General features: G+C 45.0%; 1 protein-coding gene across 10 annotated transcripts in view; it reads right to left on the bottom strand.

The window, feature by feature from the left end:
• Window positions 1–7684: 7684 nt before the first annotated feature.
• Window positions 7685–27206, bottom strand: part of PARP6 (poly(ADP-ribose) polymerase family member 6) — a 41161-nt gene continuing 21639 nt past the window's right edge. For 4 of the 10 annotated variants that reach the window (XR_008557922.1, XR_008557926.1, XR_008557928.1 and 1 more), the window contains 8 exons: window positions 26414–26479; window positions 25378–25445; window positions 22369–22417; window positions 22010–22122; window positions 20602–20674; window positions 9302–9381; window positions 8858–8921; window positions 8002–8052 (listed from right to left, as the gene is read on the bottom strand). Coding sequence is in view for 1 of the 10 variants with exons in the window: in XM_028160382.2 (XP_028016183.1) it covers window positions 7950–8052; window positions 8375–8459; window positions 8858–8921; window positions 9302–9381; window positions 19148–19217; window positions 20602–20674; window positions 22010–22122; window positions 22369–22417; window positions 25378–25445; window positions 26414–26479 (771 nt within the window). In the remaining 9 variants the exon portion in view is untranslated. Of the gene's footprint in view, window positions 8053–8374; window positions 8460–8857; window positions 8922–9052; window positions 9098–9301; window positions 9382–19147; window positions 19218–20601; window positions 20675–22009; window positions 22123–22368; window positions 22418–25377; window positions 25446–26413; window positions 26480–27206 lie in introns of those variants that run through there. The other 6 variants (XM_028160382.2, XR_008557927.1, XR_008557929.1 and 3 more) reach the window with 6 other exon arrangements.

Below are 27206 nucleotides of genomic sequence, written 5' to 3'. Positions count from 1 at the left end.
TGTTTTAACTTTGGATTTTATATGCCCTTTCCAGAGCCAGACCAAGTAGACATTTACATTTGTTCTGTGTCTTCCTTCAGACTCCCAAGATCTCTTCAGGCCCACCAGGGTAGCACAAAATCTTAATTCCAGAGTTCCCTCCAGAAAATCCTAGATCAGTGATGGGCAACCTTTTGAGCTTGGTGTGTCAAACTTCACCAAAAAACTGAGCATAACTCGGGTAGTGTGTCACTTTGAGGAAAAAACATTATTTCGCAAATGTTTCATCCTCAGGAGCAGCAAATGTTTCATCCTCGGCATGCGGCCACCTCAGCGGCCTCGTGTCATCAGAAATGGCTACGCGTGTCAGTGCTGACACGTGTGTCATAGGTTCGCCATCACTGGCCTAGATGGAAGAGAAAGTTGGCCTTTTGGAGTTAAGGATAAAGAGAGAACAGGTTGTCTGGGAAAGAGAAGGTTTCATTGGAGGAAGAGATGGAGGGTTGGTCAGGATAGAAATTGGGTATAGGAAGGCCATTCCAGGGGAAAGAAACAGTAAAGAACGTTTCTGAATGCAACCATATATCTGGTACCCCCTTGAGAAATGCCCCATCAGCGCTTAGAAGCAAGAGGGAAGCAGCAGAAATACTGCTTCGGCCAACATGACCCTGTCAGCTGAAGTAACCCCCAGCCATCTTTTTTCTAGTCCAGGCCTGCTAGGGCTCCCAGGACAAGTCTCCTTAGGGCAGGTTAACCCGTCCACCAAACCACTCCCTTGGAGGCCCTTTTCCCTACAAGTGTAGCCAGAATTCAGGCTCCCTAAGATGCAAATGTAAGCAGATCCCATCTCCCAAGAGTAATCAAGATTTGGAGGACCGGCCAAGAAAGGCATCGGTGAACAATGCCCCTTCCCCAGGAAGTTCTGTAGCAGATCAATGCCCCTTCCCCAGGAAGTTCTGTAGCAGATCAATGCCCCTTCCCCAGGAAGTTCTGTAGCAGATCAACGCCCCTTCCCCCAGGAAGTTCTGTAGCAGATCAATGCCCCTTCCCCAGGAAGTTCTGTAGCAGATCAACAGAAAAAGCCTGCCTTTCCTTTGGCACCTTCTTCTGTTAGGGGCAAAGACAGAATATTGGGGACTAGCTCTGGTTATGGGAAATATTAATCATGTCTGTTAACCATGATTGCCTTGTGTTGGTTAAAGAAGGGACATTCGGACCTGGCTGGGAGTTATATGCCCCTAGGACCTGGGAGTCAACCTTGGAACCATTCTCATTCTGGAACTGCCTGTCATCATGGAATATTAACAACCTTGTTGCCCAACCAATGGAGTCCCACCCCAGCCTCCTACTTCCCCATGTAATCTCTGTCCTACGCTATATAAGCAGCTGGCTTATGGGGGCTGCAGAGCAGCTGTTTGTGGGTGACCTGCTGCTCTCCCATACTGCCGGCAGTATGGAATAAACACTCATATATGATTCAACCCTGTCTCTGCTTAATTGGCTCAAGTAGTAACAGGCAGCATGGACCCACTGATTGTCCAGTTACACTTCTAGTCTCCACCTCCCTACTCACTGGCTACCAGCTAATCTGACCCACTTCGCCCAAAAATGACAGCTAGGATTAAGGAGACTTTGGTCCCTCTACTAGATAAAATAACTTTGATAGACAATGCTTTAATTTAGGGTGGTATATTTGGCCTCATTGCAGGGGGTCCTGAAATATATATGTAAAGTCCTATACTCCAAAGGGAATGATGCCCTTTCAAATGAATTAAGCCCGGCCAGGGTGGCTCAGTGGTTGAGCATCGACCTATAAACCAGGAGGTCACGGTTCAATCCCCAGTCTGGAAACATGCCCAGGTTGTGGGCTCAATCCCCAGTGTGGGGTGTGCAGGAGGCAGCCCATAGATGATTCTCTCTCATCATTGATGTTTCTATTTCTCTCTCCTCCCTTCCTCTCTGAAACCAATAAAAATATATTATAAACAACAAAAACATAAATGAATTAAGCCTACTTTATTCCCACCCTTTTGGGGAAGAGGGCTCTGGGGGAATTCTGTGACCCATGAATTCCTTCCCATCACTCCTAAATTGGGCCCAGAGCTGAGACATTTTCCAAACCTCCAGCTCAGAATTCATCCTGTGAGAGCTGGTAAGTAACCCAGTTATGACTCAGCACCAGACTCTTCCCTTCCTCTCCCCACAGTCTAGAATGAAAGGCATATCCACACAGGAGGCTCCTCCCCTGTGGATGGCTACATCCTCACCACAAACTGAGTCATGGCCACACCCTACGGATGGAAAATCATCATGAGAGGGAAAGAGAAAGTTAAGCTCCTAGGGTTTTTGAGTTCCCAGTCCAGAAATCACAGCCATCTACTCTCCACCTGGAATTGATTGAGGAAAATAGTTCTTTTCCTGGCCCTGAGCCCTATTCCTAACGAAGCATATCCAGGTCTCAATGAAGTAGGGCTGCTTGAACCTAGGACTATATGAAAGGTAGGAGGGCACTGTCAAACTCTGTGTGCAGTATTAATAATAGCCTTGGCCTCTGTGAAGGACAATGTCTTGCTCAAACCTGGGTTTCACACCCTCCTCCTCCAAGGTAGCCAGGTGGGGGTGGGGGGAGGGGCAATATTCCCCCAACTCCTCCTCCAGGCTGTGGGAGGATTCCGCTCTAGAAACTCATGGCCGAACCTAGCAAGTTCCCCTGCAATAATTCTTGTTATAGGGTTTTAATCAGATTTATTTTATACCATACATGTTTTAAATTTTTTTAGCTATGATTATGTATAGCTTTCAAACACTAAAATGGGGTACAGTAAGTCTTCACTTAATGTTATCAGTAGCTTTCTGTGACTTTAAGGTCTAGCATGCAAGTAGACCAATTTTATCACAGGCTAATTGTTATAAAAAAACAGTTAAGCCGAAACCGGTTTGGCTCAGTGGATAGAGCGTCGGCCTGCGGACTGAAGGGTCCCAGGTTCGATTCCGGTCAAGGGCATGTACATTGGTTGCGGGCACATCTCCGGTGGGGGTTGTGCAGGAGGCGGCTGGTCGATGTGTCTCTCTCATCGATGTTTCTGGCTCTCTATCCCTCTCCCTTTCTCTCTGTGAAAAATCAATAAAATATATTTAAAAAAAAAAAAAAAAAAAAAAAACAGTTAAGTTCCGCCAAAACCGGTGTGGCTCAGTGGATAGAGTGTCAGTCTGCGGACTGAAGGGTCCTGGGTTCGAGTTCGGTCGAGGGCATGTACCTTGGTTGCGGGCACATCCCCAGTGGGGGGTGTGCAGGAGGCAGCTGATCGATGTTTCTTTCTCATTGATGTTTCTAGCTCTATCCCTCTCCCTTCCTCTCTGTAAAAAATCAATAAAATATATTTTAAAAAAAACAAAAAACAGTTAAGTTCCTATGGTATCTCATCAACATCATAAAGACATGTTATTTGAGGACTTGCTGTACTTAATTTCATTACAATTTTTGGCAAAAAAAAAAAAAAAAGGATCATCATGCATATTTTAAAAAAACCAGACACCCATGAGACTAGCTTAGGTATTTGCGTTTCTCAGGTAACATACCCTATCTGTTTATTACTTCTCATTTCATCATTTACTAGTGCTTGCTCTGTCAAGAAAAATAAGAAATGCTTATAGCCAGTGTGGCTCAGTAGTTGAGCATCAAACTATGAACCAGGAGGTCACAGTTCGATTCTGGTCAGGGCACATGCCAGAGGTTTCGGGCTCAATCCCCAGTAGGGGGTGTGTGGGAGGCAGCCAATTGGTTATTTTCTCTCATCATTATTGTTTCTCTCTTTCTCTCTCCCTCTTCTTTCGTCTCTGAAATCAATAAAAAATATTTTTTTCAAAAAGAAATGCTTACAACTGAGAAAAATCTATTGACAATTTTTGAAAATAGAGCAAAAATGTTGTTATGCCATTTGAGTAGTCCAGCACTTGGTGCACGTGCTGGAACACAGTGGGAGCAGTCTGAGAACCTCCGGGAATGTAAAGGAATGGTTAACAGCTTAGATTCTGGAGTTGGGCAGATCTGATTAAAGACCCTGCATTGCCACTAACTAGCTGAGACTTGGACACATTAAGATCTCTAGAGAAAACCTACCTTCCACCTTTTGTTGTCAGGATTAAATGAAAACATTTGTAAAATTTGAAAGGCTATCTAGTATAAAACCAGAACAGCAGTTTTGGAGTCAGGTTGCTTGTCCGTCAATAACTGTGCAACATGGGCAATCACTATCTTCTGTGCCTCTATTTTCTCATCTACAAAATGGGGATAATGGCACCTACTTTATAGGCTTCTTGAGAGAATTATATTAGTCAATACATGTAAAGAGCTTATAATGCCAAGCACATAGTAAGTAAGCCAGTGTTAGCAAATTATTAAAGTGTTTAGGATAATGCCTAGCACCTACCTAGTAAAAACTGAGATGTTAGCTATCTCTGATACTGTACAGATAAGCTGCAAGGGTCATCCCAGGAGGCAGGAATGTCAATTAGGGTGGCTCCCTGATGGGGTCATTCACTTAGTGAAGACAGTTTCTGCTAGACTTGAAACCAGGAAGGGGAGAGAGCCTTAGAAGACTTGTAGAGTCAGAGTGTAGTAGTCTTGATCAAGAACAGGTAAAGAAATAGCTCCTAGGGGGAGAGGGAGGTTTGGACCTTAAGAATGGTACTTCCAAGTGAAGGCAAGTCAGGAACTACAAAGCCAGTAAGGAACCCAGGCAAAGAAGGGTATCTCCAAAGTAGGGTGAAGGTAATGAAAGAAAATAGCTGATCTAGCACTGGCTTTGTAAATCAAGAAGCTATAACAACAACAACAACAACAAAAAAGCCTATACAGGTAGACCTCACTTAAAAAAAAATTAATTGAATTTATTGGGAGGCAGACCTAGTTTTATTGCACTTCACAGATGTTACCTTTTTATTTCAAATTGAAGGCAATATCCTCCATCAGCAAAAAGATTATGCCTTGCTTTATTGCAACAGCTGCTTTGCTGCAGTGGCCTGGAATCGAACCCACAGTACCTCCACGGTATGCTTGTACTTGAAAATGCTTTAAAAAAAAAATTCTGTGCTTATATTTCTGTTTTTCTTCATTAATATTTCAAACTATTTATCAATGTCCAACCTGTCTCTTACAACTAAGTGTTGTAGGTACATGGAGCACAAAGGCTAGTAGAGGTTATCAGTGGGAATTTCAACAGGGAGATGGATTTCACTGAAAAATTAGATCTAGAAACAGCAGTTTTCCCTCACCTTGCTGGCTGGACTTGGATAATCTGAATTTTATTTCATTACTAGGGGCCCGATACACGAAATTCGTGCACTGGGGGTCGGGGGTCCCTCAGCCCAACCTGCCTCCTCTCACATACTGGGAGCCCTCAGGGGATGTCCTACTGACGGCTTAGGCCCGTGCCCCACAGGGAGCGTACCTAAGCCCCAGTGTGGCCTCCCTTTGTGGGAGGCAACCGGGCTGATCAGGGGAAGGCACCAGCCCCATCACCCCACTGCTGCAGCCACTGTCAGTCACCGCAGCCACCAAGGTGTTTTCATCAACACGACCCCAGTCCCTTCACCAAGAAAAAATGACAACTTTCTTTAGGCATTTTCAAGATGTGTCTCTCATAGGATATGAATTTCTTTATTTATTTTTATCCTCGTCTAAGGATATGTTTCTATTGACTTTTAGAGAATGTGGAAGAGAAAGGGAAAGACAGAGAGAAACATCAAAGTGAAAGGAACACTTCGATTGGTTGCCTCCTGCATGAGCCCTGATCTGGGCCCCGGCCAGGGAGGAGCCTGCAACCTAGGTACATGCCCTTGATCAGAATCAAACCCAGACCCTGCTGTCTGCAGGCCGAGGCATTATCCACTGAGTCAAACTGGCTAGGGCAGGATATGACATTTCTTAGCCTTCCAGCAGCGGACCTTTGTTTTTTTCTCCAGAAGTGTGGTGGAAAAACCCTAGATCAGCGTTTTGGATTCTTATTACCCAAGTTACTAAGAATATTCCCAGTGGCATACAGGAAGCTTAGCCAATGTGCAGTCAGAAAAGGTGTTTCCTCTATAGTTCACACCAATGGAGGGCTGTGCCCTGCCCAGGCCTAAAGCCTCTGGCCGAAGCTTTAGGCCTGGGCAGGCCTCTCCAGCTCCTTCTGATCACCAGCTCAGCTCCTGCCCAGGCCTGCCCAGACCGAAAGCCTCTTGGGCAGGAGTGGACCCCCAGCTCCCTACAATCAATCACAGGGGGTCCGCTCCTGCCCAGGCCGAAAGCAGACCCCCAGCTCCCTGCCCAGGTGATCGATCACAGGGGGTCCGCTCGTGCAGCAGGCCGAAGAAACCCCCAGCTCCCTACAATCAATAGCAGGGGGTCCGCTCATGCACCAGGCCAAAAGCAGACTCCCAGCTCCCTGCCCAGGCGATCAATCACAGGGGGTTTGCTGGTGTACCAGGCCGAAGAAACCCCCAGCTCCCTGGGATCGATTGTAGGGGTCCGCTGGTGTACCAGGCCGAAGCAACCCCCAGCTCCCTGCAATCAATGGCAGGGGGTCCGCTCATGCACCAGGCCGAAAGCCTCCGCTGGAGTGGACACCCAGCTCCCTGCGATAGGTCACAGGGGGTCCGCAGGTGCACCAGGCCGAAGCAACCCTCAGCTCCCTGCGATCGATTGCAGGAGGTCTGCTCTGGCAGTGGAGGCTTTCGGCCTGGTGCCAGAGCGGACCCCAGCTCCCTGCGATCCGTCGCAGGGGTCCGATCAGGGCGCCTATGTATGCAAATTAACCGCCATCTTGGTTGGGTTAATTTGCATACTCGCCCTGATTGGCTGGTGGGTGTGGTTTGGGCATTGTGAAGGTGCAGTCAATTTGCACATTACTCTTTTATTAGGTAGGATGGGAGGTTGCATTTCCTTAGGATCTTTTTATAGATTTCAAGTTAAAGACAAACCCAACTGTCGGCTCTCCTCTACTTCCCTATCCCAAAGAAGTACCTGGGAGGAGGAAGACAGTAAGGGCCCAGCCTGAGATACAAACCAAGGGAAAATGGATAGGTTTTGTGCAGAAAGCAGAGGTCCTAATGTGACCTAATTTCCAGAGGTAGGAAACCTGAGCTGCTTTGGTCTTAATGGTCCTTTTAAAACGCAGGGAACAGTTGATCAGTGTTATTATATTCTACTAGAGGCCCGTAGCATGATATTCGTGCAGGAATAGGCCTTCCTTCCCCTGGCTTCACTCCCAGCCGCCCAGGAGCCCGCACGTAGGGAGCACCGCTTCAGTAGCTCCCTCTGCCGCCCCTTTTCCCCTCATAGCAGGTGTCACCTCCTCTCCGCTGCTCCACGAGCCTGCATATGCAAATTGACCTCCATCTTTGTTGGGTTAATTTGCATTCTCACTCTGACTGGCTGTAGGCATAGCGGAGTGATGGTTAATTTGCATGTTTCTCTTTTATTAGGTAAGGTTATCTGTCTTAGTTTGTGTAATCTGCATAACTGTTCATTTCCCTTCTTTATCTAATTAATTCATTAAAATGTTGACAGATCTGTAGTACTGTACACTAGATGAACTCAGCTTTGACTCCACCTAATTTAAATAATCCCAATCCTCATGATATTCCACTCTTCCCGCCCCCTCCCCCCAACCCTTGGGGGCTTGGGGCTGGTGCTGGGCCACGGCCAGTCAGACCACAGTGATCATATCCAGTCCACAGCACCTTCCATTTTATTGTTTTATTTACAAACAGGGTGAAATCAACTGGGAATATCAGGGATAGGGGGTCAGTCTGAGCCATCCAAATGTGGAGTGGTTCCTGGGTCAATCTCCACTATGAAGGCCGCCTCTTCTATCCTTTTCCTGCCCCTTGGTTCCTCAGGGCAGCATCACTAGCTGTTCCTGAGCCCTTTAGTAAGGGCAGATGAATCCTGGGGGGAACAGGGGTGGTACGAGGGCTGGGCCCCCTCAGTTTGTATAAACCTGAGTTCCGATCACACGCATGATTTCCTTCTGTATCTTGGGGTCCTGAGTATTAATGTTGGCATCGCCCACCTGACCATCCTCATATCTGCCAAAGATAGGGCAAGTGTGAGCATAAGAGAGAGAACAATACTAGAAATAATGTCAACCAGGAGAACTGTATTTGGAGGTGGACCATTCTATAAATAAAAACACTTTCTTGGTTCTCCTTAGGGTGGAAGAGATTCAACTTACCTGGTTTCCTCTAAACAGACCCTGATATATAGGCATCCCCAACCTCCAAGGGGAGAATCCCAGTGACAGCTGCACTCAGGTAGCCAGGGGCAAGTCTAAGATAACAGTAGTCACACGCCAGCACCCCCCACCCCTCACTCCTCAGAGTAATCCCCGAGGTACCCTCCTAGACTTACACAAAGAAGAACCGTGTGCAGACATGGTCGGACACAGGGCACACCCAGATGTTCCCATGCTTCTGGAGGTCTTTAGATGTAATGACTGAGAAGAGGGGGCCAGAAGTTATATATACATATAATGCTTAGGTCAGAGTCCAGGCAAAGAAGGGAAGATATGATGCTTCAACATCACCCTTGGCTGGATCATGTGCCATTAGTTGCACCAAAAAGAAAGGTTGGGCCCAGTGGTGTGACTCAGTGGTTGAGTATTGATCTATGAACCAGGAGTCATGGTTCGATTCCCAGTCAGGGCACATGCCCAGGTTGTGGCCTCCATCCCCAGTGTGGGACATGCAGGAGGCAGCCAATCAATGATTCTCTCTCATCATTTATGTTTCTATCTCTCTCCCTCTCCCTTCCTCTCTGAAATCAATAAAAATATAAAGTGTATATATACTAGGTTGGGGACCTAGAAAAACAGGGACTGGTTGAGCTACTTACCTTCACAAAGTGCTATACAGTTTAGATTCCGACTCTGCAGGAACCTTGACTGAATGGATCGGGTCTGGAAGAGAAAGAGAGCAGGGCCAGGTAGACTGTTATAGAGGCTGGTTTGCTGATGATGGGTGGGATCAGGGATATCCTGGGCTTCCAGCCACCACCACCACCTCCCCACCCCCACAAAAAAACACACACCAATCTGGATGAGTCCACAGCTTCCATCTTTACAATTACATGTCCCTGCATTTTTTCATAAACTCGGTCTTTGTTTTCATAGTTATGACTAAAGCCACTTATGACTGGAAGCATGTTCATCTTAGAATGTACCTGATTCCTTCAAATGATCTTCAAACTACCCACCACCCCCACCATTGTTTTCCCATCCATCTCTGTAACCGGAACGTATCCCAGGAGAAGTGTACTGACTCACTGGAGTATTAATACCTGGGGGATAGTATTCATCCTGTTATATCTCTGGACCAGCTCATCCTTGGAGGGCATCCTGTGTTGTCCTTTTCCCATTCCTGTCATAGAACAACAAAACCAGTGCATTCACCCATTCCTTAATCAAACATTTACTCAAGTACCTACTGTCAGGCAGTGAGCTAGACACTTGGCAATACAGCAGTGAATAAAACAAATAGGACATCTTTCCTCACAAAATTTAGTCTGGTGGAGAGTACAGGCAAAGAACAGGTAATTACAAAACAACATGCCAAGTGTTGCGATGGGGACAATAGAGAGCACTGTGTAAGTCAGAGGCAGAGAAGGAACCTAGCCTAGAGGTCTGAAGAAGGCTTCCTGGTGATAGCTAGGATGAGGGATTTATAAGAAGAGGGGCAATGTTCTGGGCAGAGGTAATAGGAAATAGAAGGTCTGGAGTGAAAAAATCAGTATGCCTTAGTTTGTATGGAGTATAGTCAATGGCAGAGGAGTGGCAAGAGATGATGTCTAAGAGGTAATCTAGGATCAGTTCAAGCAGGCCTTGTAGCCATGTTAAGGCAACTAGAGTTCATCCTGAGAACATCAGGGAATCACTGAAGGGTTCTATGATAGGGGAGGAACACATGAAATGAGAGGAATGAGATGCCCAAGACAGTGGTGAGATCAGCACTTCAGACCAAATGTCAGGCTGAGTGAAATGAGTCAAGAGGAAGCAAGCAGAGCAAGTCAGATCTGCTTTAGCCTCAAAGTTACATAAAATACTGTGACCAGAGTCTTTCAAGAGAAAAGGGAGAAAACATAGCAGTTAAGGAATAACTAATTTTCCAGATAATCACAATGGCAAAAAGCTTGAAGAATCATGCTTCCTTCAGAAGTCCCACACTTTAGGAAGTGGTGCCAATTCCCTCGTTTCCACGCTATCTAAATCCATAAATCCTTCCCCACCCTTACCTACCAATGAATAGTCCTGTTTATAACCACTTATAGACTCATTTTGGATTTTTCTCAGATACAAAACAGTGCTTGTGTGCTCCTGCTCCCAACTCTTCTTGCCTGTGATTAGGACTTCAATCTCTATGCTCAGCTTGAGCATAAGGCAGCCTTATCACAGACTCGTGTGTGTGTGTGTGTGTGTGTATGTATGAGACTGAGAGGAAGATGGAGAATGATGCTATCATTACAGGCCATAAGCAGGGGCCTTATCAACCATTCTACCCTGGAACTTTCTATTATTACTAACTCCACTCTGCTTCAATTTTTGGTCTTGTGATAGCCATGGTGTTGCTGTGGGAATGATAACCACTGGACTAACATTCTTTACTGATCAGGCTGTAAATTCATCATGTACTCACACTAAAGTCCTATGATAGAATTGTGGTCTGAATATTCAATTCAGGGCCAGGAGAGCTTTAAGACTTCAACTGCTAATTTTTTCCTCCTACAGACACTCACCATCCATTTCCACCTTCTCCATTAGCCTGAACTAGCTTTAGCTCTGCATCTAAATATGACTGCTTAGCCTGGGTATTTCAGTGCAAGATTCTGAGTGTAATTCTCATTTAGGTTATGCCCCAGAGCAGTGGTCTGCAAACCGCGGCTCATGAGCCACATGCGGCTCTTTGGCCCCTTGAGTGTGGCTCTTCCACAAAATACCCGTGCGGGCGCGCACGTACAGTGCGATTGAAACTTCGTGGCCCATGCACAGAAGTCGGTTTTCAGCTCTCAAAAGAAATTTCAATTGTGGTACTGTTGATATTTGGCTCTGTTGACTAATGAGTGTGCCGACCACTTCCCCAGAGGATAGGAAAGAACAATCTGATTTCTATGGCTGTTCTTAGAGATGGTCCTTATATAAATCCTGTCCCATCCCAATCCTGTTGCACACTGTCCTGTCCATACTGCCCCAGTGATCTTCAGTCAGTTTCCCAAGACCAGACCTTAAGAACATGATGGCTAGAATACTCCCTGGATGTTCTGTGTCTGGCGTATATACTTATTCCAAGTCTCTAAACAGGACTAAATAGATGGAGTTTACCATCTCCTTTCTCACTGGTCCTCATTTTAATGTGCATATTCTGGCCAAGTCATTGGGGGCTCTGCTAGTCAAAGGGATGCTCTCTATACTGCTCCCAGAAGGCACCCAATGCTGCTAGCTAAGGATCCTACCCCGAGAAAGAACAAAGAAAAGCAAAATAGGGTGGAAGGAAACATGCAATAAGATAAAGTTGACCAAATTCTAGAGTTAACTACATTAAGTTGGACCCTTGCATACATTCCACCCACTGTTACATAGGCTCCAATATCTATGGGGCCCTCATGGAGTCAGTCATTCGAGCAAAGCCTACCCTGTCAGTCTAATATAATGGTTAGAACACTGTCCCAAAAGTTAGGAGATCTGGATTCCTGTCTTAGCTCTGCTACTCAGCTGTGTGACTACAAAGTCACTTAATATTTCTGAGTTTCAGCATTCTTATCAAAATAATAATAGGGATTGGACAAGATGACCTACAACTCTAATACTAAAATCCTATGGTATTTTGTATATATAGTCAATTGACCTTTTTGAGAAGGATGGTATCATACGATGTTTTTAAGTAATCAGTAAAGTGATGAAGAAAGAGAGGAAGTCGGTAAAGACCTGGCTCCATCTGATAACTAATGGCATTCAGGCACTTAGTGGTAAACAAAGGCCAGCAACAGAGGGAGAGAATAGGGAGAAAATAGATAGGAAGAAAGAATCTTGTGGGCACTGAGAACCAGGAGAATTTCACTATTTGGAAAATAGTAAGAGCTTAATTAGAGGCAAGCTCAGGCTGTGATAAAGATAAAAATTGAGGAACCTAGACAAAGAAGCCAAAAAGAATCCCCTAACCCCACCCTGCTTTAGACACCAGGCACACAGAATGAGATCCATGTACACATTTAACAAATACTTATTGGGCACTTACCCTGTGCGGATTAATCCTAATATTTGGTCATGGCACACTGTCATATATTTAACTAGAGGCCCGGGGGAGGAAGAGGTCCCTCAGCCCAGCCTGCGCTCCCTCGCAGTCTGGGACCCCTTGGGAAATGTCCGCCTGCCAGGGAGCAGCCTGAGCCGGCAGTCGGACATCCCCCGAGGGGTTCTTAGCGCTGCTGCGGAGGCAGGAGAGGCTCCCACCACTGCCGCTGTGCTCGCCAGCCATGAGCCCAGCTTCTGGCTGAGTGGCGCTGCCCCTGTGGGAGCACACTGACCACCAGGGGGCAGCTCCTGCGTGGAGCGTCTGCCCCCTGGTGTTCCGTGCGCATCATAGCAACCTGTCCTTCCACCATGTGGTCATTTGCATATTACCCTTTTATTATATAGGATAAGCAATAAAAGAAATCGTGATGACCTAGAACTCTGGTACATCAGAGGTATTATCAGATTTCTTAATTTTTGCTAATCCATTTGGGTGCTAAAATGGTAAGTCATTTGGTCTTGATTGTACTTACTTGATTAATAGTGGCTGAGCAGCTTTACACATTTTTTGGTCGTTTCTTCAGTGACATACCTGTTCGTGCCATCTTATTTTTTAAATCATTTTCATTTTCAATTACAGTTGACATACATCTTTAGTTTCAGGTGTATTCCCCAGTGACCAGACATTACATAACTTTACTAGTGATTACCCCAATAAATCCTAAACCCATCCAGCACCACACCTAGTTATTAGAATATTACTGACTATACTAGAGGCCAGGTGCACGAAAATTCATGCACTGGGGGCGGGGGATGTCCCTCAGCCCAGCCTGACCCCTCCCAGTCCAGGAGCCCTCAGGGGATGTCCTACTGATGGCTTAGGCCCGATCCTCGTGCTGGACTCCCTCTGCGGGAGGCGACCAGACCAATCAGGGGAAGGTGCCACCCCCATCACCCCACTGCTGCTGCCACTCCCAGCCGCCGTGGCTGCCAGTCCTCCTCGGCCCTGGCAGCCACTGCGGCTTTGTCTGGAAGGACATCCAGTCTATCTGGTCTAATTAGCATGTTACCCTTTTATTAGTATAGACTATAGACTAGAGGCCCAGTTCACAAAATTCGTGCATGGGGGTGGGGGTTGTCCCTCAGCCCAGCCTACACCCTCTCCAATCTGGGACCCTTTGAGGGATGTCTGACTGCCCGTTTAGGCCCGATCCTGGTAGGATCCCTCCAGCTCTCACCTTGATGCCAAACAATGCAATTTCGCCTGGTAGGATCGGGCCTAAACATTCAGTTGGATATCCATCTCACAATCCAGGACTGCTGGCTCCCAACTGCTTGCCTGCCTGCCTTCCTGATTGCCCCTAACTGCTCTGCCTGCCAGCTTGATCACCCCCTAACCACTCTGCTGCCAGCCTGACTGATGCCTAACTGCTCCCCTGCCAGCCTGATTGCCCCTTACTGCCCTCCCCTGCAGGCCTGGTCACCCCTAACTGCCCTTCCCTGCAGGCCTGGTCACCCCCAACTGCCCTTCCCTGCAGGCCTGGTCCCCCCCAACTGCTCTCCCCTGCAGGCTTGATCACCCCCAACTGCCCTCCCTTGCAGGCCTGGTCCCTCCCAACTGCCCTCCCCTGCTGGCCATCTTGTGGTGGCCGTCTTGTGTCCACATGGGGGCAGCCATCCTGTGTTGGAGTGACGGTCAATTTGCATATTACTCTTTTATTAGATAGGATCCCCTATGCTGTACTTTACATCCCCATGACTATTCTATAACAAATTTGTACTTCTTAATCCCTTCACCTTTTTTGCCATTCTTCCGAACCCTCCTCCCATCTGGCAACTAACGAAAAATTATCTGTATCTGAGTCTGTTCTATTGCTTGTTCATTTTGTTTCAATTGTTACTAGATATGTATTTATCACCATTTTATTGTTCATATTTTTATCTTTTTTTCTTCTTAAAGAAGACTCTTTTAACATTTCATGTAATACTGGTTTGGTGGTGGTGAACTCCTTTTGTTTTTCTTGGCTGGTAGCTCTTCATATGTCCATCAATTCTAAATGATAGTTTTACAGGATAATGTTGGTTGTAGGTCCTTGCTTTTCATCACTTTGAATATTTCTTGCCACTCCCTTCTGGCCTGCAAAGTTTCTTTCTTTTTGAAAAATGTTTTCTTTTAAAAAATATATCTTTATTGATTTGAGAGAGGGAGAGGGAAAGAGAGAAACAAATGAAAGAAACATCAATTGGCTTCCTCCTGCATGCACCCTACTGGGGATTGAGCCTGCAACCTGGGCATGTGCTCTGACCAGGAATTGAACCATGACCTCCTGGTTCATAGGTCAATGCTCAACCACTAAGCCATGCCAGCTGGGTTGCAAAGTTTCTTTTGAAAAACCAGCTGACAGTATTATGGGAGTTCCCTTGTAGGTAATTGCTTTTCTCTTACTACTTTTAAGACTGTCTTTAACCTTTGCATTTTAATTATGACGTGTCTTGGTGTGGATCTCTTTGGGTTCATTTTGTTTGGAACTCTGCAATCCCTGGATTTCGATGTCTGTATCCTTCACCAATTTAAGTAAGTTTTCTGTAATTATTTTTTCAAATTTCTTGCTTTCTCTTCTCCTTCCAGCACCCCCATGATGCGAATGTTGGTACACTTGAAGTTGTCCCAGAGACTCCTTACACTATCCTCATTTTGGGGCGGGGGGAGGGGGTTCTTTTTTCTTGTTGTTCTGATTTTTTTTTTTTTTGCTTCCTTATATTCCAAGTTGATGATTTGATTTTTGACTTCACCTACTCTACTGTTGATTCCCTGTAAATTATTTACTTCAGTTAGTTTTTATTTTTACTTTTATTAATGCTGCTGAGGTTCTCACTAAGTTTCCTGAGCATCCTTATAACTAGTGTTTTGAACTCTGAATCTAGTTGATTGCTTGTCTCCATTTTATTTTTTTCTGGAGTTCTATTCCCTTCTTTCATGTGGGACGTTTGTCTCATTTTGGTTGCCTCCTTGTACTTGTTTCTGTGCTGCTATGTCTCCTAGGCATGGTAGTGTAGCCTAATGTAGTTGGTGACCTGTGGGGTCCAGCAGCACAGTCTTCCTGATCACCCAAGTTTGGCACTACAGGTGTACCTGCCCCCCGCCCCCCCCCCTAATGTGGGCTGTAACTCTTCTGTTGTAATTGAGTCTTGATTGCTGTTGGCATGTCAATGGAAAGGATTTACTCAGGCTGATCAGCTGACCACAAACTTCTAATCACCTTGGTAGATCATCTGTGCTAGGGCCCACCACACAATGCAAGACTTGCTTCAGCAGGGCTCTGGTACCCGCTGATTCCACCACTTCAGTGTATCACTTGTGGAGGTATTTGAGTGGTGGTGCTTCAATGTTGCCTGAAGCTATCCACTGGGTGCATTGGCTTTGGGATCTCCTAGGAGTTGCAGGTCAAGGTCAGCCATTACCTGCGTTCTGCCAAGGCCACCAGGCATAAGCTACAAAGCGACCTGCAGATGGCTGTTTCTTGCACTGGGCTTAGAGGTGCCCAGGCAAGGCTGGCTGCTGCTAGTACCAGGCCTAGGGCCACTTAACAAGAAGGGCTCACTGATGCCAGAAGCTGCTTGAGAGATTTTAGGAAAATCTGAAGCACCAGTCAAGACAGGCTACTCCTATGGTAAAGTCACTGGAAACAGCTTGGGTGGGCCCAAAAGTTGGGTGGTAAAGGCCTCAGGGAATCACCAGGGTGGGCACACAGTGTAAGGTAGGTTGGTAGTTTCAGATATGGCACCTGATAGCTCTGTGGGGGAAAGGCTCATCAAATGGCGGCTTCTGTCAACACTTCTGTCTGGGAGAGCTGTCCCTCCAGCTCTCACCTTGATGCCAAACAATGCAATTTCTCCTCACATATCTCTGGTGCCTTTCAAGCTGCTCCCTCATGCTGGAGCTCAGAAAGAGTGAGTCCTAGTAGGTCCATGTGCAGTCCCTTTTAAGAGAAACTCCTTGGGACTCCAGCAGTGCCAGCCTTCCTCAGTCTCAAGCCATACTGGTTTTTACAGCTAGAAGTTACTGGGACTTCTCTTGCTGGCACTGAAACCCTCAGTGGGGAGGTCTGGTGTGGGACTGGGGCCCTCACTCCTCAGGGGAGGCCTACACTGCCGAGATTGCTCTTGATTTTTATGCACCACACATGGGTGTGGGACCAGCCCTCCATGTCTCTACCCTACCAGTCTTAATGTGACTTCTTCAATTTCATAGTTGTAAGACTTCCATTCAGCTCGATTACAGGTGGTTCTGAATGATGTACTTTAGTTGTAATTTTGACATGGTTGTGGGAGATGTACTTTAGTTGTAATTTTGACATCATTGTTGAATCATTTTAGGTGAGTACATTTACCTATGTGGCCATCTTGCATCTTTTTTTAAAATATATTTTTATTGATATAAGAGAGGAAGGGAGAGGGAGGAGAGATAGAAACATCAATGATAAGAGAGAATCATTGATTGGCTGCCTCCTGCACGCCCCTTTACTGGGGATCAAGCTCACAACCCAGGCATGTGCCCTTAACCAGAATCAAACCTGGGACCTTTCAGTCCGCAGGCCGACGCTCTATCCACAGAACCAAACCAGCTAGGGCAATGGTCGGCAAACTCATTAGTCAACAGAGCCGAATATCAACAGTACAATGATTGAAATTTCTTTTGAGAGCCGAAAACCGACTTCTGCACATGGGCCACGAAGTTTCAATCGCACTGTACGTGCACGCCCGCATGTGGTATTTTGTGGAAGAGCCACACTCAAGGGGCCAAAGAGCCGCATGTGGCTCACAAGTTGCAGTTTGCCGACCACTGGGCTAGGGCAACCATCTTGCATCTTGACCGGTAGTCTTTTTCTCATTTGCCTATTTTTATATTGGGTTGACTTTTTCTTATTGATATGTAAGATTTTTTTAAAAATCCTCACCCAAGGGTATGTTTTTGATTTTTAGAGAGGGAGGAAGAGGGAGAGATTGAAGGTATCAGGGACAGGGAGAGGGGGGAGAAAGAGAAACAATGGTTGCTTCCTGAACTCACCTTGACCTTGGATTGAACCCACAACCTTTTGGTACACAGAATGATGGTCCAAAACTGAGCCACCCAGTCAGGGAAATTTCTAAGAATTTTAAAAATATATCTTTATTATTAATCTTTTGTGGTTATGTATGTTACAAATGTCTTCTCCTGGTTTATAGCTTGTCTCTTCACTTTTTTTAAAAAAAATGTTTTTTTATTGGTTTCAGAAAGGAAGGGAGAGGGAAAGAGTGATAGAAACATCAATGATGAGAATCACTGATCAGCTGCCTTCTGAATGCCCCCTACTGGGGATCAAACCTGCAACCTGGGCATGTACCCTTGACCATAATCGAACCCAGGATCCTTTAGTCCACAGGCCAACGCTCTATCCACTGAGCCAAACCAGCCAGGGCATCTTTTCACTTTTTAAAGATGTCTTCTGATAAACAGAAGTTGTTAGTTTTAATAAAGTCAAATTTACCAATCTTTTATGACTCATGAATCCATGTTTTCATTCTCTGGATGATTCTGTGTAAAATTGTGTAATAATTTGTTCCTTGAAAGTTTAGACTGACTTGAAAACTATCTGAGTTAGGTAGCTTTTTTGGGGTTTTGTGTGTGTGTGTGTGTGTGTGTGTGTGTGTGTGTGTGTGTGTGGAGGGGCAGTGTGGAGTGTGGTGTAAAATTTTAAATTACCATTTCAATGTCTTTTATAGTTTTAGGACTATTTGGGCTTTCTATTTCTTCTTGAATCATTTTTTAGTGATATTTTTCTAAGAATTTATACATTTTGTCAAAGCTTTCAAAGTACTGACATAAATTTGACAAAATTGTCCCATTAGCTTCTTAAATTTTGCTACATCTGTAGTTATGTTCCCTTTTTCAGTTATCTGTGCTCTTTTTCTTCAACCTAACCAGCTGTACCTGTTTTGTGTATATATATATATTTTTTAGTTCTTAAAAAGAATCAACTTTTGCTTGTTTGGTTCTATCTATTGTACCTATTTCTATTTGGTTGATTTCAGTTCTTACCTGTATTCTTTTTTTTTCTACTTTTTTAGTTTATTGTGTTGTTAGAGACTTTTCTAGTTCTGCACCTATGGAGCAAGTTTCTAATCTTTATAACAGTTATAATTACTGGAGGATACTAAATGATAATCTATAAAGACTCTAGCACTGTCTCCTTCATATGGTAGACATACAACTACATGTTGGCTCTCTTTTATACAGAAACTATTCAGAACAAGAATAAAAGAAAACAGAAAAGGAATGAACACATGAACCTGGAACACTGAGAGAGTTTTAAGTCAGAATCATTTTCTGAGCAGGACAAAACTAGACTCATCTCCTAATCAGATTCTGGACCTTGCTCATGCCTTATCTTTGGAATGAAATGCTTTCTCTTGCATTCAATGTGACTGATAGCGTAGTGTGTAATTATACATTGTTGAAAAGATAGTTGCCAGGGAGAACAATGTCTCCAGAAATGTAAGCCAATAAAAGGGACTCAAGCCTTCAAGTGTATTTACAGGTAAACACACATGCACATGTGCACATATACAATTTATGACGACGGGCTACTGCTAACACCAAAAATGTTGTCTACCAAAAGCCTAGTTTCATTTCCCAGTTATTCCCTCACCAGTTCCCAGTGCCATATCCCCATGGAAAAAAGGAAGAATCCAAATTTCTAACGAGGAAAAACTGAGAAAGACAGAGTTTGTATCCATGACTGGAAAGAGAGCTGACATAGACCAAGTATCTATGGCAGAAGAGGAGGAGACAGCATAGATGGTGTATTCACAAAATGGATGCAGTATAAATAAAGTCAAGGTGGCCAGAAAGTATCTCTTACCTGAGTATCCAAAGGAAATACTGGAGATGGGGCTCAGGTAGATGCCTTTGCCATAGGCTGCTCCATGCAGCTTGCAGGGAAACACCAGGATGAGCACTATGAGCCTGGGCCCTCCATGACTGAATATCAGGGAGCCACAAGGCTTAGCCAGCCCTCTCTTCCCTCCATTATCACTCATTCAGATGGCTCTAGGCACCTACTCTTAAAATGCCGATTGGCTGAACATCGGTTGCAGGTTAACCCCTTTGTCTATGAAATAATAAATATTGAAGCCTTGGAGAGTGAGGAATAGCACAGCCACTGAGTCAGTCCCTCAGAATCCATGTTCCTGTCCCCAGGTATTGGAATATATGCAGATTCAAAAAAAAAAAAAAAAGAACTACAGAATAGATAGCCAGGAAGAGGGCAATAACTGTTCCTTGGGGTCTCTCAGGGCAAAGAAATAAGGCTCCTATGGATACCATTATAATAACCAGGTTATTATTTAACAGAAAAGAAGGGAAGACTAGGTAATACAGGCATGTCATTTACACAGCTTTGCTAATTTCACCCTCTCCAAGCCTGTTCCCCATAGAGATGTGGGAAGGGGGTGAACAAAGGCAGTTTGGACTAATGCGCAGTAAGGTCTGAGTGATGTGGGAAGATACCTGTCTGTCAGTCACACCGGGGAGCGAATCAGTGGCCAGAATGCGTGTGGCCACTGCAGCACTCTACCTGAATATTTAAGCTTCTGAACAAAGGAGCCTCTCTCTCACACACAGCTGGGCTCCTGGCTATCCTGTTGCAGGGGCGAGCTACCCTGCACCCATGTGGCTCATGGCCATGTGGGACCCACACAATGGATTAATGGACTGAATCTGGACTGAATGCACTGGACCCAGCTTCAACATGGAACGGACACTTTGGACACTGGCCCTCCTTTTGGCTCTACTGGAACACCAGCTGCACTCTTTCAGGACTGGTTTAAGGAGCATGGGACTTTGGAACCTGAGGAATGTAACTCCCGCCAATAAAGCCTTTACCGTATCTCCTTCTCCCATGGGGGCTTCTGAAAATGCTTATTTCAGTGGTACCTCTAGAGCCACCCCACTCCCATCAGCATAGGAGAAATTTAATTCTCTGGTGATATTATACAACTCTGAATGAATAGTCACATATATTGAAAAGTTCTAATAGGGTAATTCATCTAATGACTGCAATCAGCAATTCATACTCCTGCCTACAGCTACATTCCCATTCGCCAATCCACCAAAAAAACATTGGAGGTAAAATACGTAAAAGCTACATTCATTCTTTACATACAGTTCCAACTTCCTCCCTAGGGAAGCCACTCGCAGACTAGATTTAAGGATGCTGAGGCAAAAACAACTGAGTACTCTAGGGCAGACTTTCCCAAAACCAAGCGGGGCAGAAAACAGGGGGTGGAGAACAAGAAAAAAGGGGCACAGCCTCACCTGCAGTTTGGTGTAGGATGCATTCACCAGCCCATTGCGCAGGATCGAATGCCAGTTCTCAATGTGGGACCCACTGTAAGGCAGGGTAGAATGCATATCTCTTCACAGTATGAGGTTCCCAGGAGTACTTTCAAGAATACCATTCCCACCCACACAGGACATGAAGATGGACACATATACTTAGTGATGGGCATGCATATGGACATAGTCACAGGCATGCAGATGGATGTGTGTGACTAACCTCTTATATCTTAATTTCCAGTCCCATCATCTCTTCCATGCTTTAGCTACTTGCATTATAAATCCTCAACTGCCGATTCAGTATTTTCACTGGCCTATTCCCCTATATTTCAAATTGAATTCTTCTCAAACTCAACAAACTTATCATTGAATGCAAATACGGCTTCCAGTCCTGAATTGAGGTGTACTCTGGAAAAAGGGTCCCACCACTCCCTTTGCATTACCTTTAATATGGCTCTTTCTTTCTCTTTTCTCCCACAATTACGATTTCCTCAAAGTCGTTTTCAAATCTAATACCTCTAATCTGTTTTTTCAACCTCCCTTTTATATGCAAATGCCATTTCTCCTCAACTACATCATAAATAGCTTGGGAGTAAAGACCATATCATATGCTATCTTTTTATCTTCTACAGCAAGCATGTCAAACTCAAAGGCTAACATGGGCCAAATAAAAAGGTTTAAGTTTGTGATGTGGGCCGCAAAAAACAAAAGCTTCAATTCTCATAGAAACATAGGTTTATTTTGATAGAGACACGCTGAATACAAAGGGCTGAAATAAATGAGTCATCGTTAACATAAAATAATAGAACATTTTAATAAAAATATTTTTTCTTGAACGTTAATTTTCCAGATACTGAATAACTGCACAAATTAATAAGCATAATACAAATAAACCTATTTTTCTTGTTCTCCGAAAGAGAAATATTCCCTGTTGTGCACACCAAACAAGTCAGTAAAAGACTAATGGTATGGCAATTGGTTTCTAAAATTTTCGTTGCTAGCATCAGTGGAGAGAAATGGTGCGCCTGTGGCAAGGCGCATAAGGGAAATGAATGCAACACGACTATAGTAGTCAGTCATTAGTGAATGTTGTAGTTCATTATTAATAATTATGTATAACAGGATATTGTAAAAATTAGGTTACAAAATTTTTATTAAAACATTTCTGACATACCATTATATTGGCTGGGCTGCAAAAATATTCATTGTGGGCCACGTGCGGCCTGCGGGCTGCGAGTTTGACATGCTTGTTCTACAGAATCTACCACAATATAACTAATTGTTGACTGGTGATGGACATAGGTAACACAAACTCATTAATCTCGAATGAACTCTCCCATCACCTTACATTTGTTGCCCTCTGCTTTCCCCACCACCCCCCTCTTACTGGAAGGCAAAAGTGCTGCCATAGAGCTTCTTGGCAGTCCGGAACCGGGCCTCCTTGGCAGGAGGGCTGCTCAGCAGGAGGAACTGGTGTGAGGTGTGCATGAACTTCAGCTGCTGCCAGGGTGGGGGTGGGGTTAGAAAAACAGAGCAGAAATGGAGATCAGGGAGAGAAGGGTTGGGGATAGGGAGCAAATAAGGCTTACAATGACCCCAAATAAAAGAAATATGCTTAGGCCCAAAGACTATTATTGATGGGCGGAGACAATCAGGAAAATCTAGGACCAATGTAGTTGGCTGGTTTGGAGGCCCCTCCCTGCCTCTCATCAGATATTTAAGTTTAGAGGGAAAAAGGTCACTTACCCTGCTGAGAGGTAGTTTGACAATGTGTGACCTGTTACTAGAGATGATCCTAGAACAAGAGAGAGAAATAAGGAAAATGACAGAGTAAGTGTGTGGTTAGGCCGTTGTGAACAAAGCAGCAGCCCTGCTGTGCCCTTGGGAGAACAAGCAAGGATTCCAGGGTTGTCTAAATTGTGTGAAATACCCAGGCCACCATCTGGATATTCCCTTGGGTAGTAATGCTTGCATATAAAAATGTAAGAAAAAAGCTAGTTACTGATAGTTAAATAACAGATGAAAGAGAGGTTTGGGAGGTGAGCTGCTGCATCTACGGAGAGAAAAGAATAGAACAAAAGGAAGAGAACAAGAGGTCAGCTACATAAATTAGAGAGCGGTCTGTATTAGAATGGTGATGAATTATCCTTGGGATTTGGAAACTCAGAACTGAGCTCAGGACCATCCCACCTGAGCTCAGAGGAAGCCTGAAGGCTCTCGGGGATGGGGAAGAATGGATAGAGTATTACTGCTTGGGCAGAAGAAAGAAGCAGATGAAACTAGAACAAACTTCATGAGGATTCAAGGATAGACTAGGCCAGTGGTCGGCAAACTCATTAGTCAACAGAGCCAAATATTAACAGTACAACGATTGAAATTTCTTTTGAGAACCAAATTTTTTAAACTTAAACTTCTTCTAACGCCACTTCTTCAAAATACTCTCCCAGGCCGTGGTATTTTGTGGAAGAGCCACACTCAAGGGGCCAAAGAGCCGCATGTGGCTCGCGAGCCGCAGTTTGCCGACCACGGGACTAGGCTATATGTAGGACAAGAGAGAACAAAGGCATAAAACACTGAGGGATCAGCAAAGGAGCCTTATCTGCTATAGTGGATGGTTTAGTTTTTTTGTGCTTCACCCATGTACTTATGATGCCATTCTGGAGGATCTATGCCTGGTCATTCCTCATGCTAAAGAGGGAGCATGCTGCATTGAGAAACTACTGATGTCTAAGGCTGACTAAAAAGAAAGGGAAAAGCCATGTCAAGAAAACAGAACAGGAATCAAGATCAGGGAGGGAACCATAAACAAAATGGAAAAGGGAACCCACTGTATGAGAGAACATTCCCCAATGAAACATCTGATTAGGGGTTAATTTCCAAAATATATAAACAACTCATACAACTCAACACCAGGAATACAAACTATTCAATTAAAAAATGGGCAAGAGCCTGGCTGGTGTGGCTCAGTGGTTCAACATTGACCCATAAACCAAGAGGAACCAGTTCAATCCCTGGTCAGGGCACATGCCTGGGTTTCAGGCTCGATCCCCAGTCCGGGGGTGGGGTGGCGGGGGGAGGGGGAGAGGGGGACATGCATGCAGGAGGCAGTCAATCAATGTGTCTCTCTTATCTCTCTATCCCTCTCCCTTCCTCTCATGCTCTAAAATCAATAAAAAAATATATTTTTTAAATGGGCAAAGGACCTGAATAGATACTTCTCCAAAGAGGAAATTGAGATGGCCAATAGACATATGAAAAAATGCTCAATGTCACTAATCATCAGATAAATGCAAATTAAAACTACAATGAGGTATCACTTTATACCTGCCAGAATAGCTACCTTCAATAAATCAACAAACAACAAATGCTGGTGAGGCTATGGAGAAAAAGGATAACCCAGTAATTCCACTTTAGGGAATATGTCCTAAGACTCCTGAAACATCAATCAGAAAGAATATATGCATCCTATGTTCACAGTGGCATTATTTACAATAGCTAAGATCTGGAAACAGCCCAAGTGCCCAGCAATAGATGAGTCGATAAAAAAGCTGTGGTATATTTACACAATGGAATATTATGCAGCTGTAAAAAAGAAGGATCTCTTACCCTTTGCAACAGCATGGATGAACCTGGAGATTATTATGCTAAGTGAAATAAGCCAGTCAGAGAAAGACAAATATCACATGATCTCACTCACATGTGGAATCTAATCAACAAAATAAACTGACAAACAAAATAGGTCTAAAGGCGTGGATGCATGGTACAGACTGATATATTTTGGAGGTGAGGGGGTGGGGGAGGAAGGAAGGAGACTGGAAGAGGTTAACCAAAGAACAGACAATAGTGTGATGAGGGACAGGGGCTGGGTGGAGGGGGACTGGGGGAAGAAAGGAGGACATCTGTAATACTGTCAACAATACAAAAATAAATCAGAGAGGGAGGGTGGGGGTTGAGGGCAGCAGAGAATGGTCAGAATCTTTGCTGAAAGGCTCTGAACAGTCTATGTCAATGGGGAAGACCTTGAGACAAGAAAAGGGAATAGAAGGGTGCACTGAAGTTATCTGACGCAAAAGGTGTTAATTCCTATATGCAAGGGGCACTCAAAACCCTACTGAGACATAAGAAACCCCTAAAAAGAAGTTGAGACATCTCAGAATTTGTGGGTTCTCTATAGGATCTGAGTTCTTGTCAAAGCCTGGTGTCAATAAAACCACAAGAAAAAGCAGCCATCTTATATAATAAAGAGGTAATATGCAAATTAACCCTCACAAGATGGCTGCCTACAACCGGGGGTGGGGGTGAGGGTGGGGGTGGGGGTGTAGTGAGGGACGACCAAACGACTGAACAGCAGGCTGCGTGGGGCGACCAGGCCGGTGGGGGGGCCATGAGGGGCAACCAGGCTGGCATGGGGGCAGTAAGGGGCGACCAGGTGGGTGGGTGGGGGGGCAGTTAGGGGTGACCAGGCTGGCGGCGGGGGGGGGGGGGGGGGGGGGGGGGGCGGCGCAGTAAGAGGTGACCAGGCAGGCAGGCAGGTGAGCGATTAGGAGCCAGTGGTCCAGGATTGTGAGAGGGATGTCTGACTGCCCCCAAGGGATCCCAGATTGGAGAGGGTGCAGGCTGAGCTGAGGGGCCTCTAGTTATATATATATAACCTCAGGAAAGAAGCTGAAACTGTCTCTAAGAGAAGGTGTAGGCTACACGTCTAATACCATGTCCCTGCCCCACTCTGGGAAGGATGAACCATTCTATCCATACCACTGCAGGAGAGGATGGGCCAGGGGATCCAGCTTGTCCATCTGCTTCTTGATTTCTAGGTATGATCCCTGTAAAACAATAGCCATAAGGTTAACTTCCAGGAGCAGTGGGAGCCCTCCCACTTTCCACAGATGACTATCAGGGCCCAGGCAAGGTAGGTAACAAAGGCCATACAAAGGCAAGAGGAGATGGGTTCCCACCCACAAGGAACCCAGTCAGATTGGGAAGATTCATAAATAAATATGAAAATGAATGAAGATGCTTACAGAACAACATGTAGGTGGGTCTCCCTCATTTTATGCAATTCCTACCACCCTACAAAGTTGGTTGTAAATAAAAAATAAATGAAATCAATGTCAGAAAGAATAGGCTAAGGAATCCTGTGGTAAAACTTTACATAAAGCAAAGAGTCCTTCTGACAAGCAAATCATCCCTTGTTGGTGTATCTTATGTATTAATATGAACTGTGATATACAGGATTTGCTAAGAGGCCCACCTGTAAGTGAGCACAGATGAATGTCTATTCATGCAGAGATGGCAGACCAGGGGTGGGGAAGTCTGGTGAGGGACAGCCTGGAGTCAAAGGGTTGTCACTGCTCCATGTGGCTGCCCTACCCCTAGAAGGATAGAAGATGGAGGTCCCTGGGTCTAGTTTCTTACCTCCAGGAACCCCTTCTAAACCTCCCAACCCTGGGCAGAGGTTTTTCCCTTACCTAATTCTCTAAGAATTATTAAAAAATAAACATTAAATATGAACAACCTGTTAAGGAATTAGCAGCAAAAGCAAAGGTTGAGGGAGACATTAAGAGTAAGAAAGAAGAGTAGTAACAGAGTTAATAAAACAGAACAGGAGGGAAGACTAAAGTAAACACTGTGAGGAATCTGAGTAGCATCTACCACAATATAACTAATTGTTGACTGGTGATGGACATAGGTAACATCTGATTAGGGGTTAATTTAATTTGCATGAATTCCAAACAGAATACAACACTTGTGGCACAGACAGAGGGCAGGGGACAGGCAAAGGGTAGAGTACCTGGGTCATCTCCCGGATGGACATCACACTATCCAGAGCTTTCTGAAGTCGTTCATAATTCTTCTTCTGTGGCGAATCAATGGGAAGAGAAAAATCAGATGAAGAAAAATGGAGAGTCAAAATGTGAAAAAAAGCAGGACCAGAAATACAAAAAAAAGTTTAGGCCCTAGGGTAAGGGTAGTATGTCATGGAAAGAAACAGATTTAATGTCAGATAGTTCTGGTATCACATGCTAGTTCTCTCTACCAACTGAGAGTAATAGGGTTAGTTACTTAACCTCTTAGAAGCCCAGTAATCCTACCTAATAATAGACAAATATGCAAATTGACCATACCTCTGACAAGCCACGCCCACCATCCAATCAGAGCGAGTATGCAAATTAACCCAACCAAGATGGCTACAGCCACAGAGAGCAAGGTTTCCTAGGTAACAGAGAAAGCCAAGCTTTCCGCCTGCCCCTGCCAGGCCTAAGCCTCCACTCAAGCTACAAAGTTTCAATTATAGAAGGTAAACAATTTCAAACAAATGGCAGAATAGAGCTTGAGAGAGCAGGCCAGGGTTGCCGGCAGCAACAGGGGAAGCAAAGCTTTCCCCACACCCTGTCTGGGCCCACCCGCTTAAGCTACAAAGTTTCAATTATAACCCCAATACAAATGGCTGCCGGCCTCGGAGGGAGCCCCAGGCTTGGCTCCACTCCAGGCTACAAAGTTTCAATTGTAGAAGGAAAATAAATTCCAGATACTAGGGCCTCTGCTTGGGTTGCCAGGGGGCGTGGCCGGCCTGCAAACCAACA

The sequence above is a fragment of the Eptesicus fuscus genome, chromosome 2 (assembly GCF_027574615.1).
Source record: "Eptesicus fuscus isolate TK198812 chromosome 2, DD_ASM_mEF_20220401, whole genome shotgun sequence".
NCBI classification, from domain to species: domain Eukaryota; kingdom Metazoa; phylum Chordata; class Mammalia; order Chiroptera; family Vespertilionidae; genus Eptesicus; species Eptesicus fuscus.
Note: the sequence above shows the minus strand (reverse complement) of the source record. Positions and strands in the feature narration are given on the sequence as shown.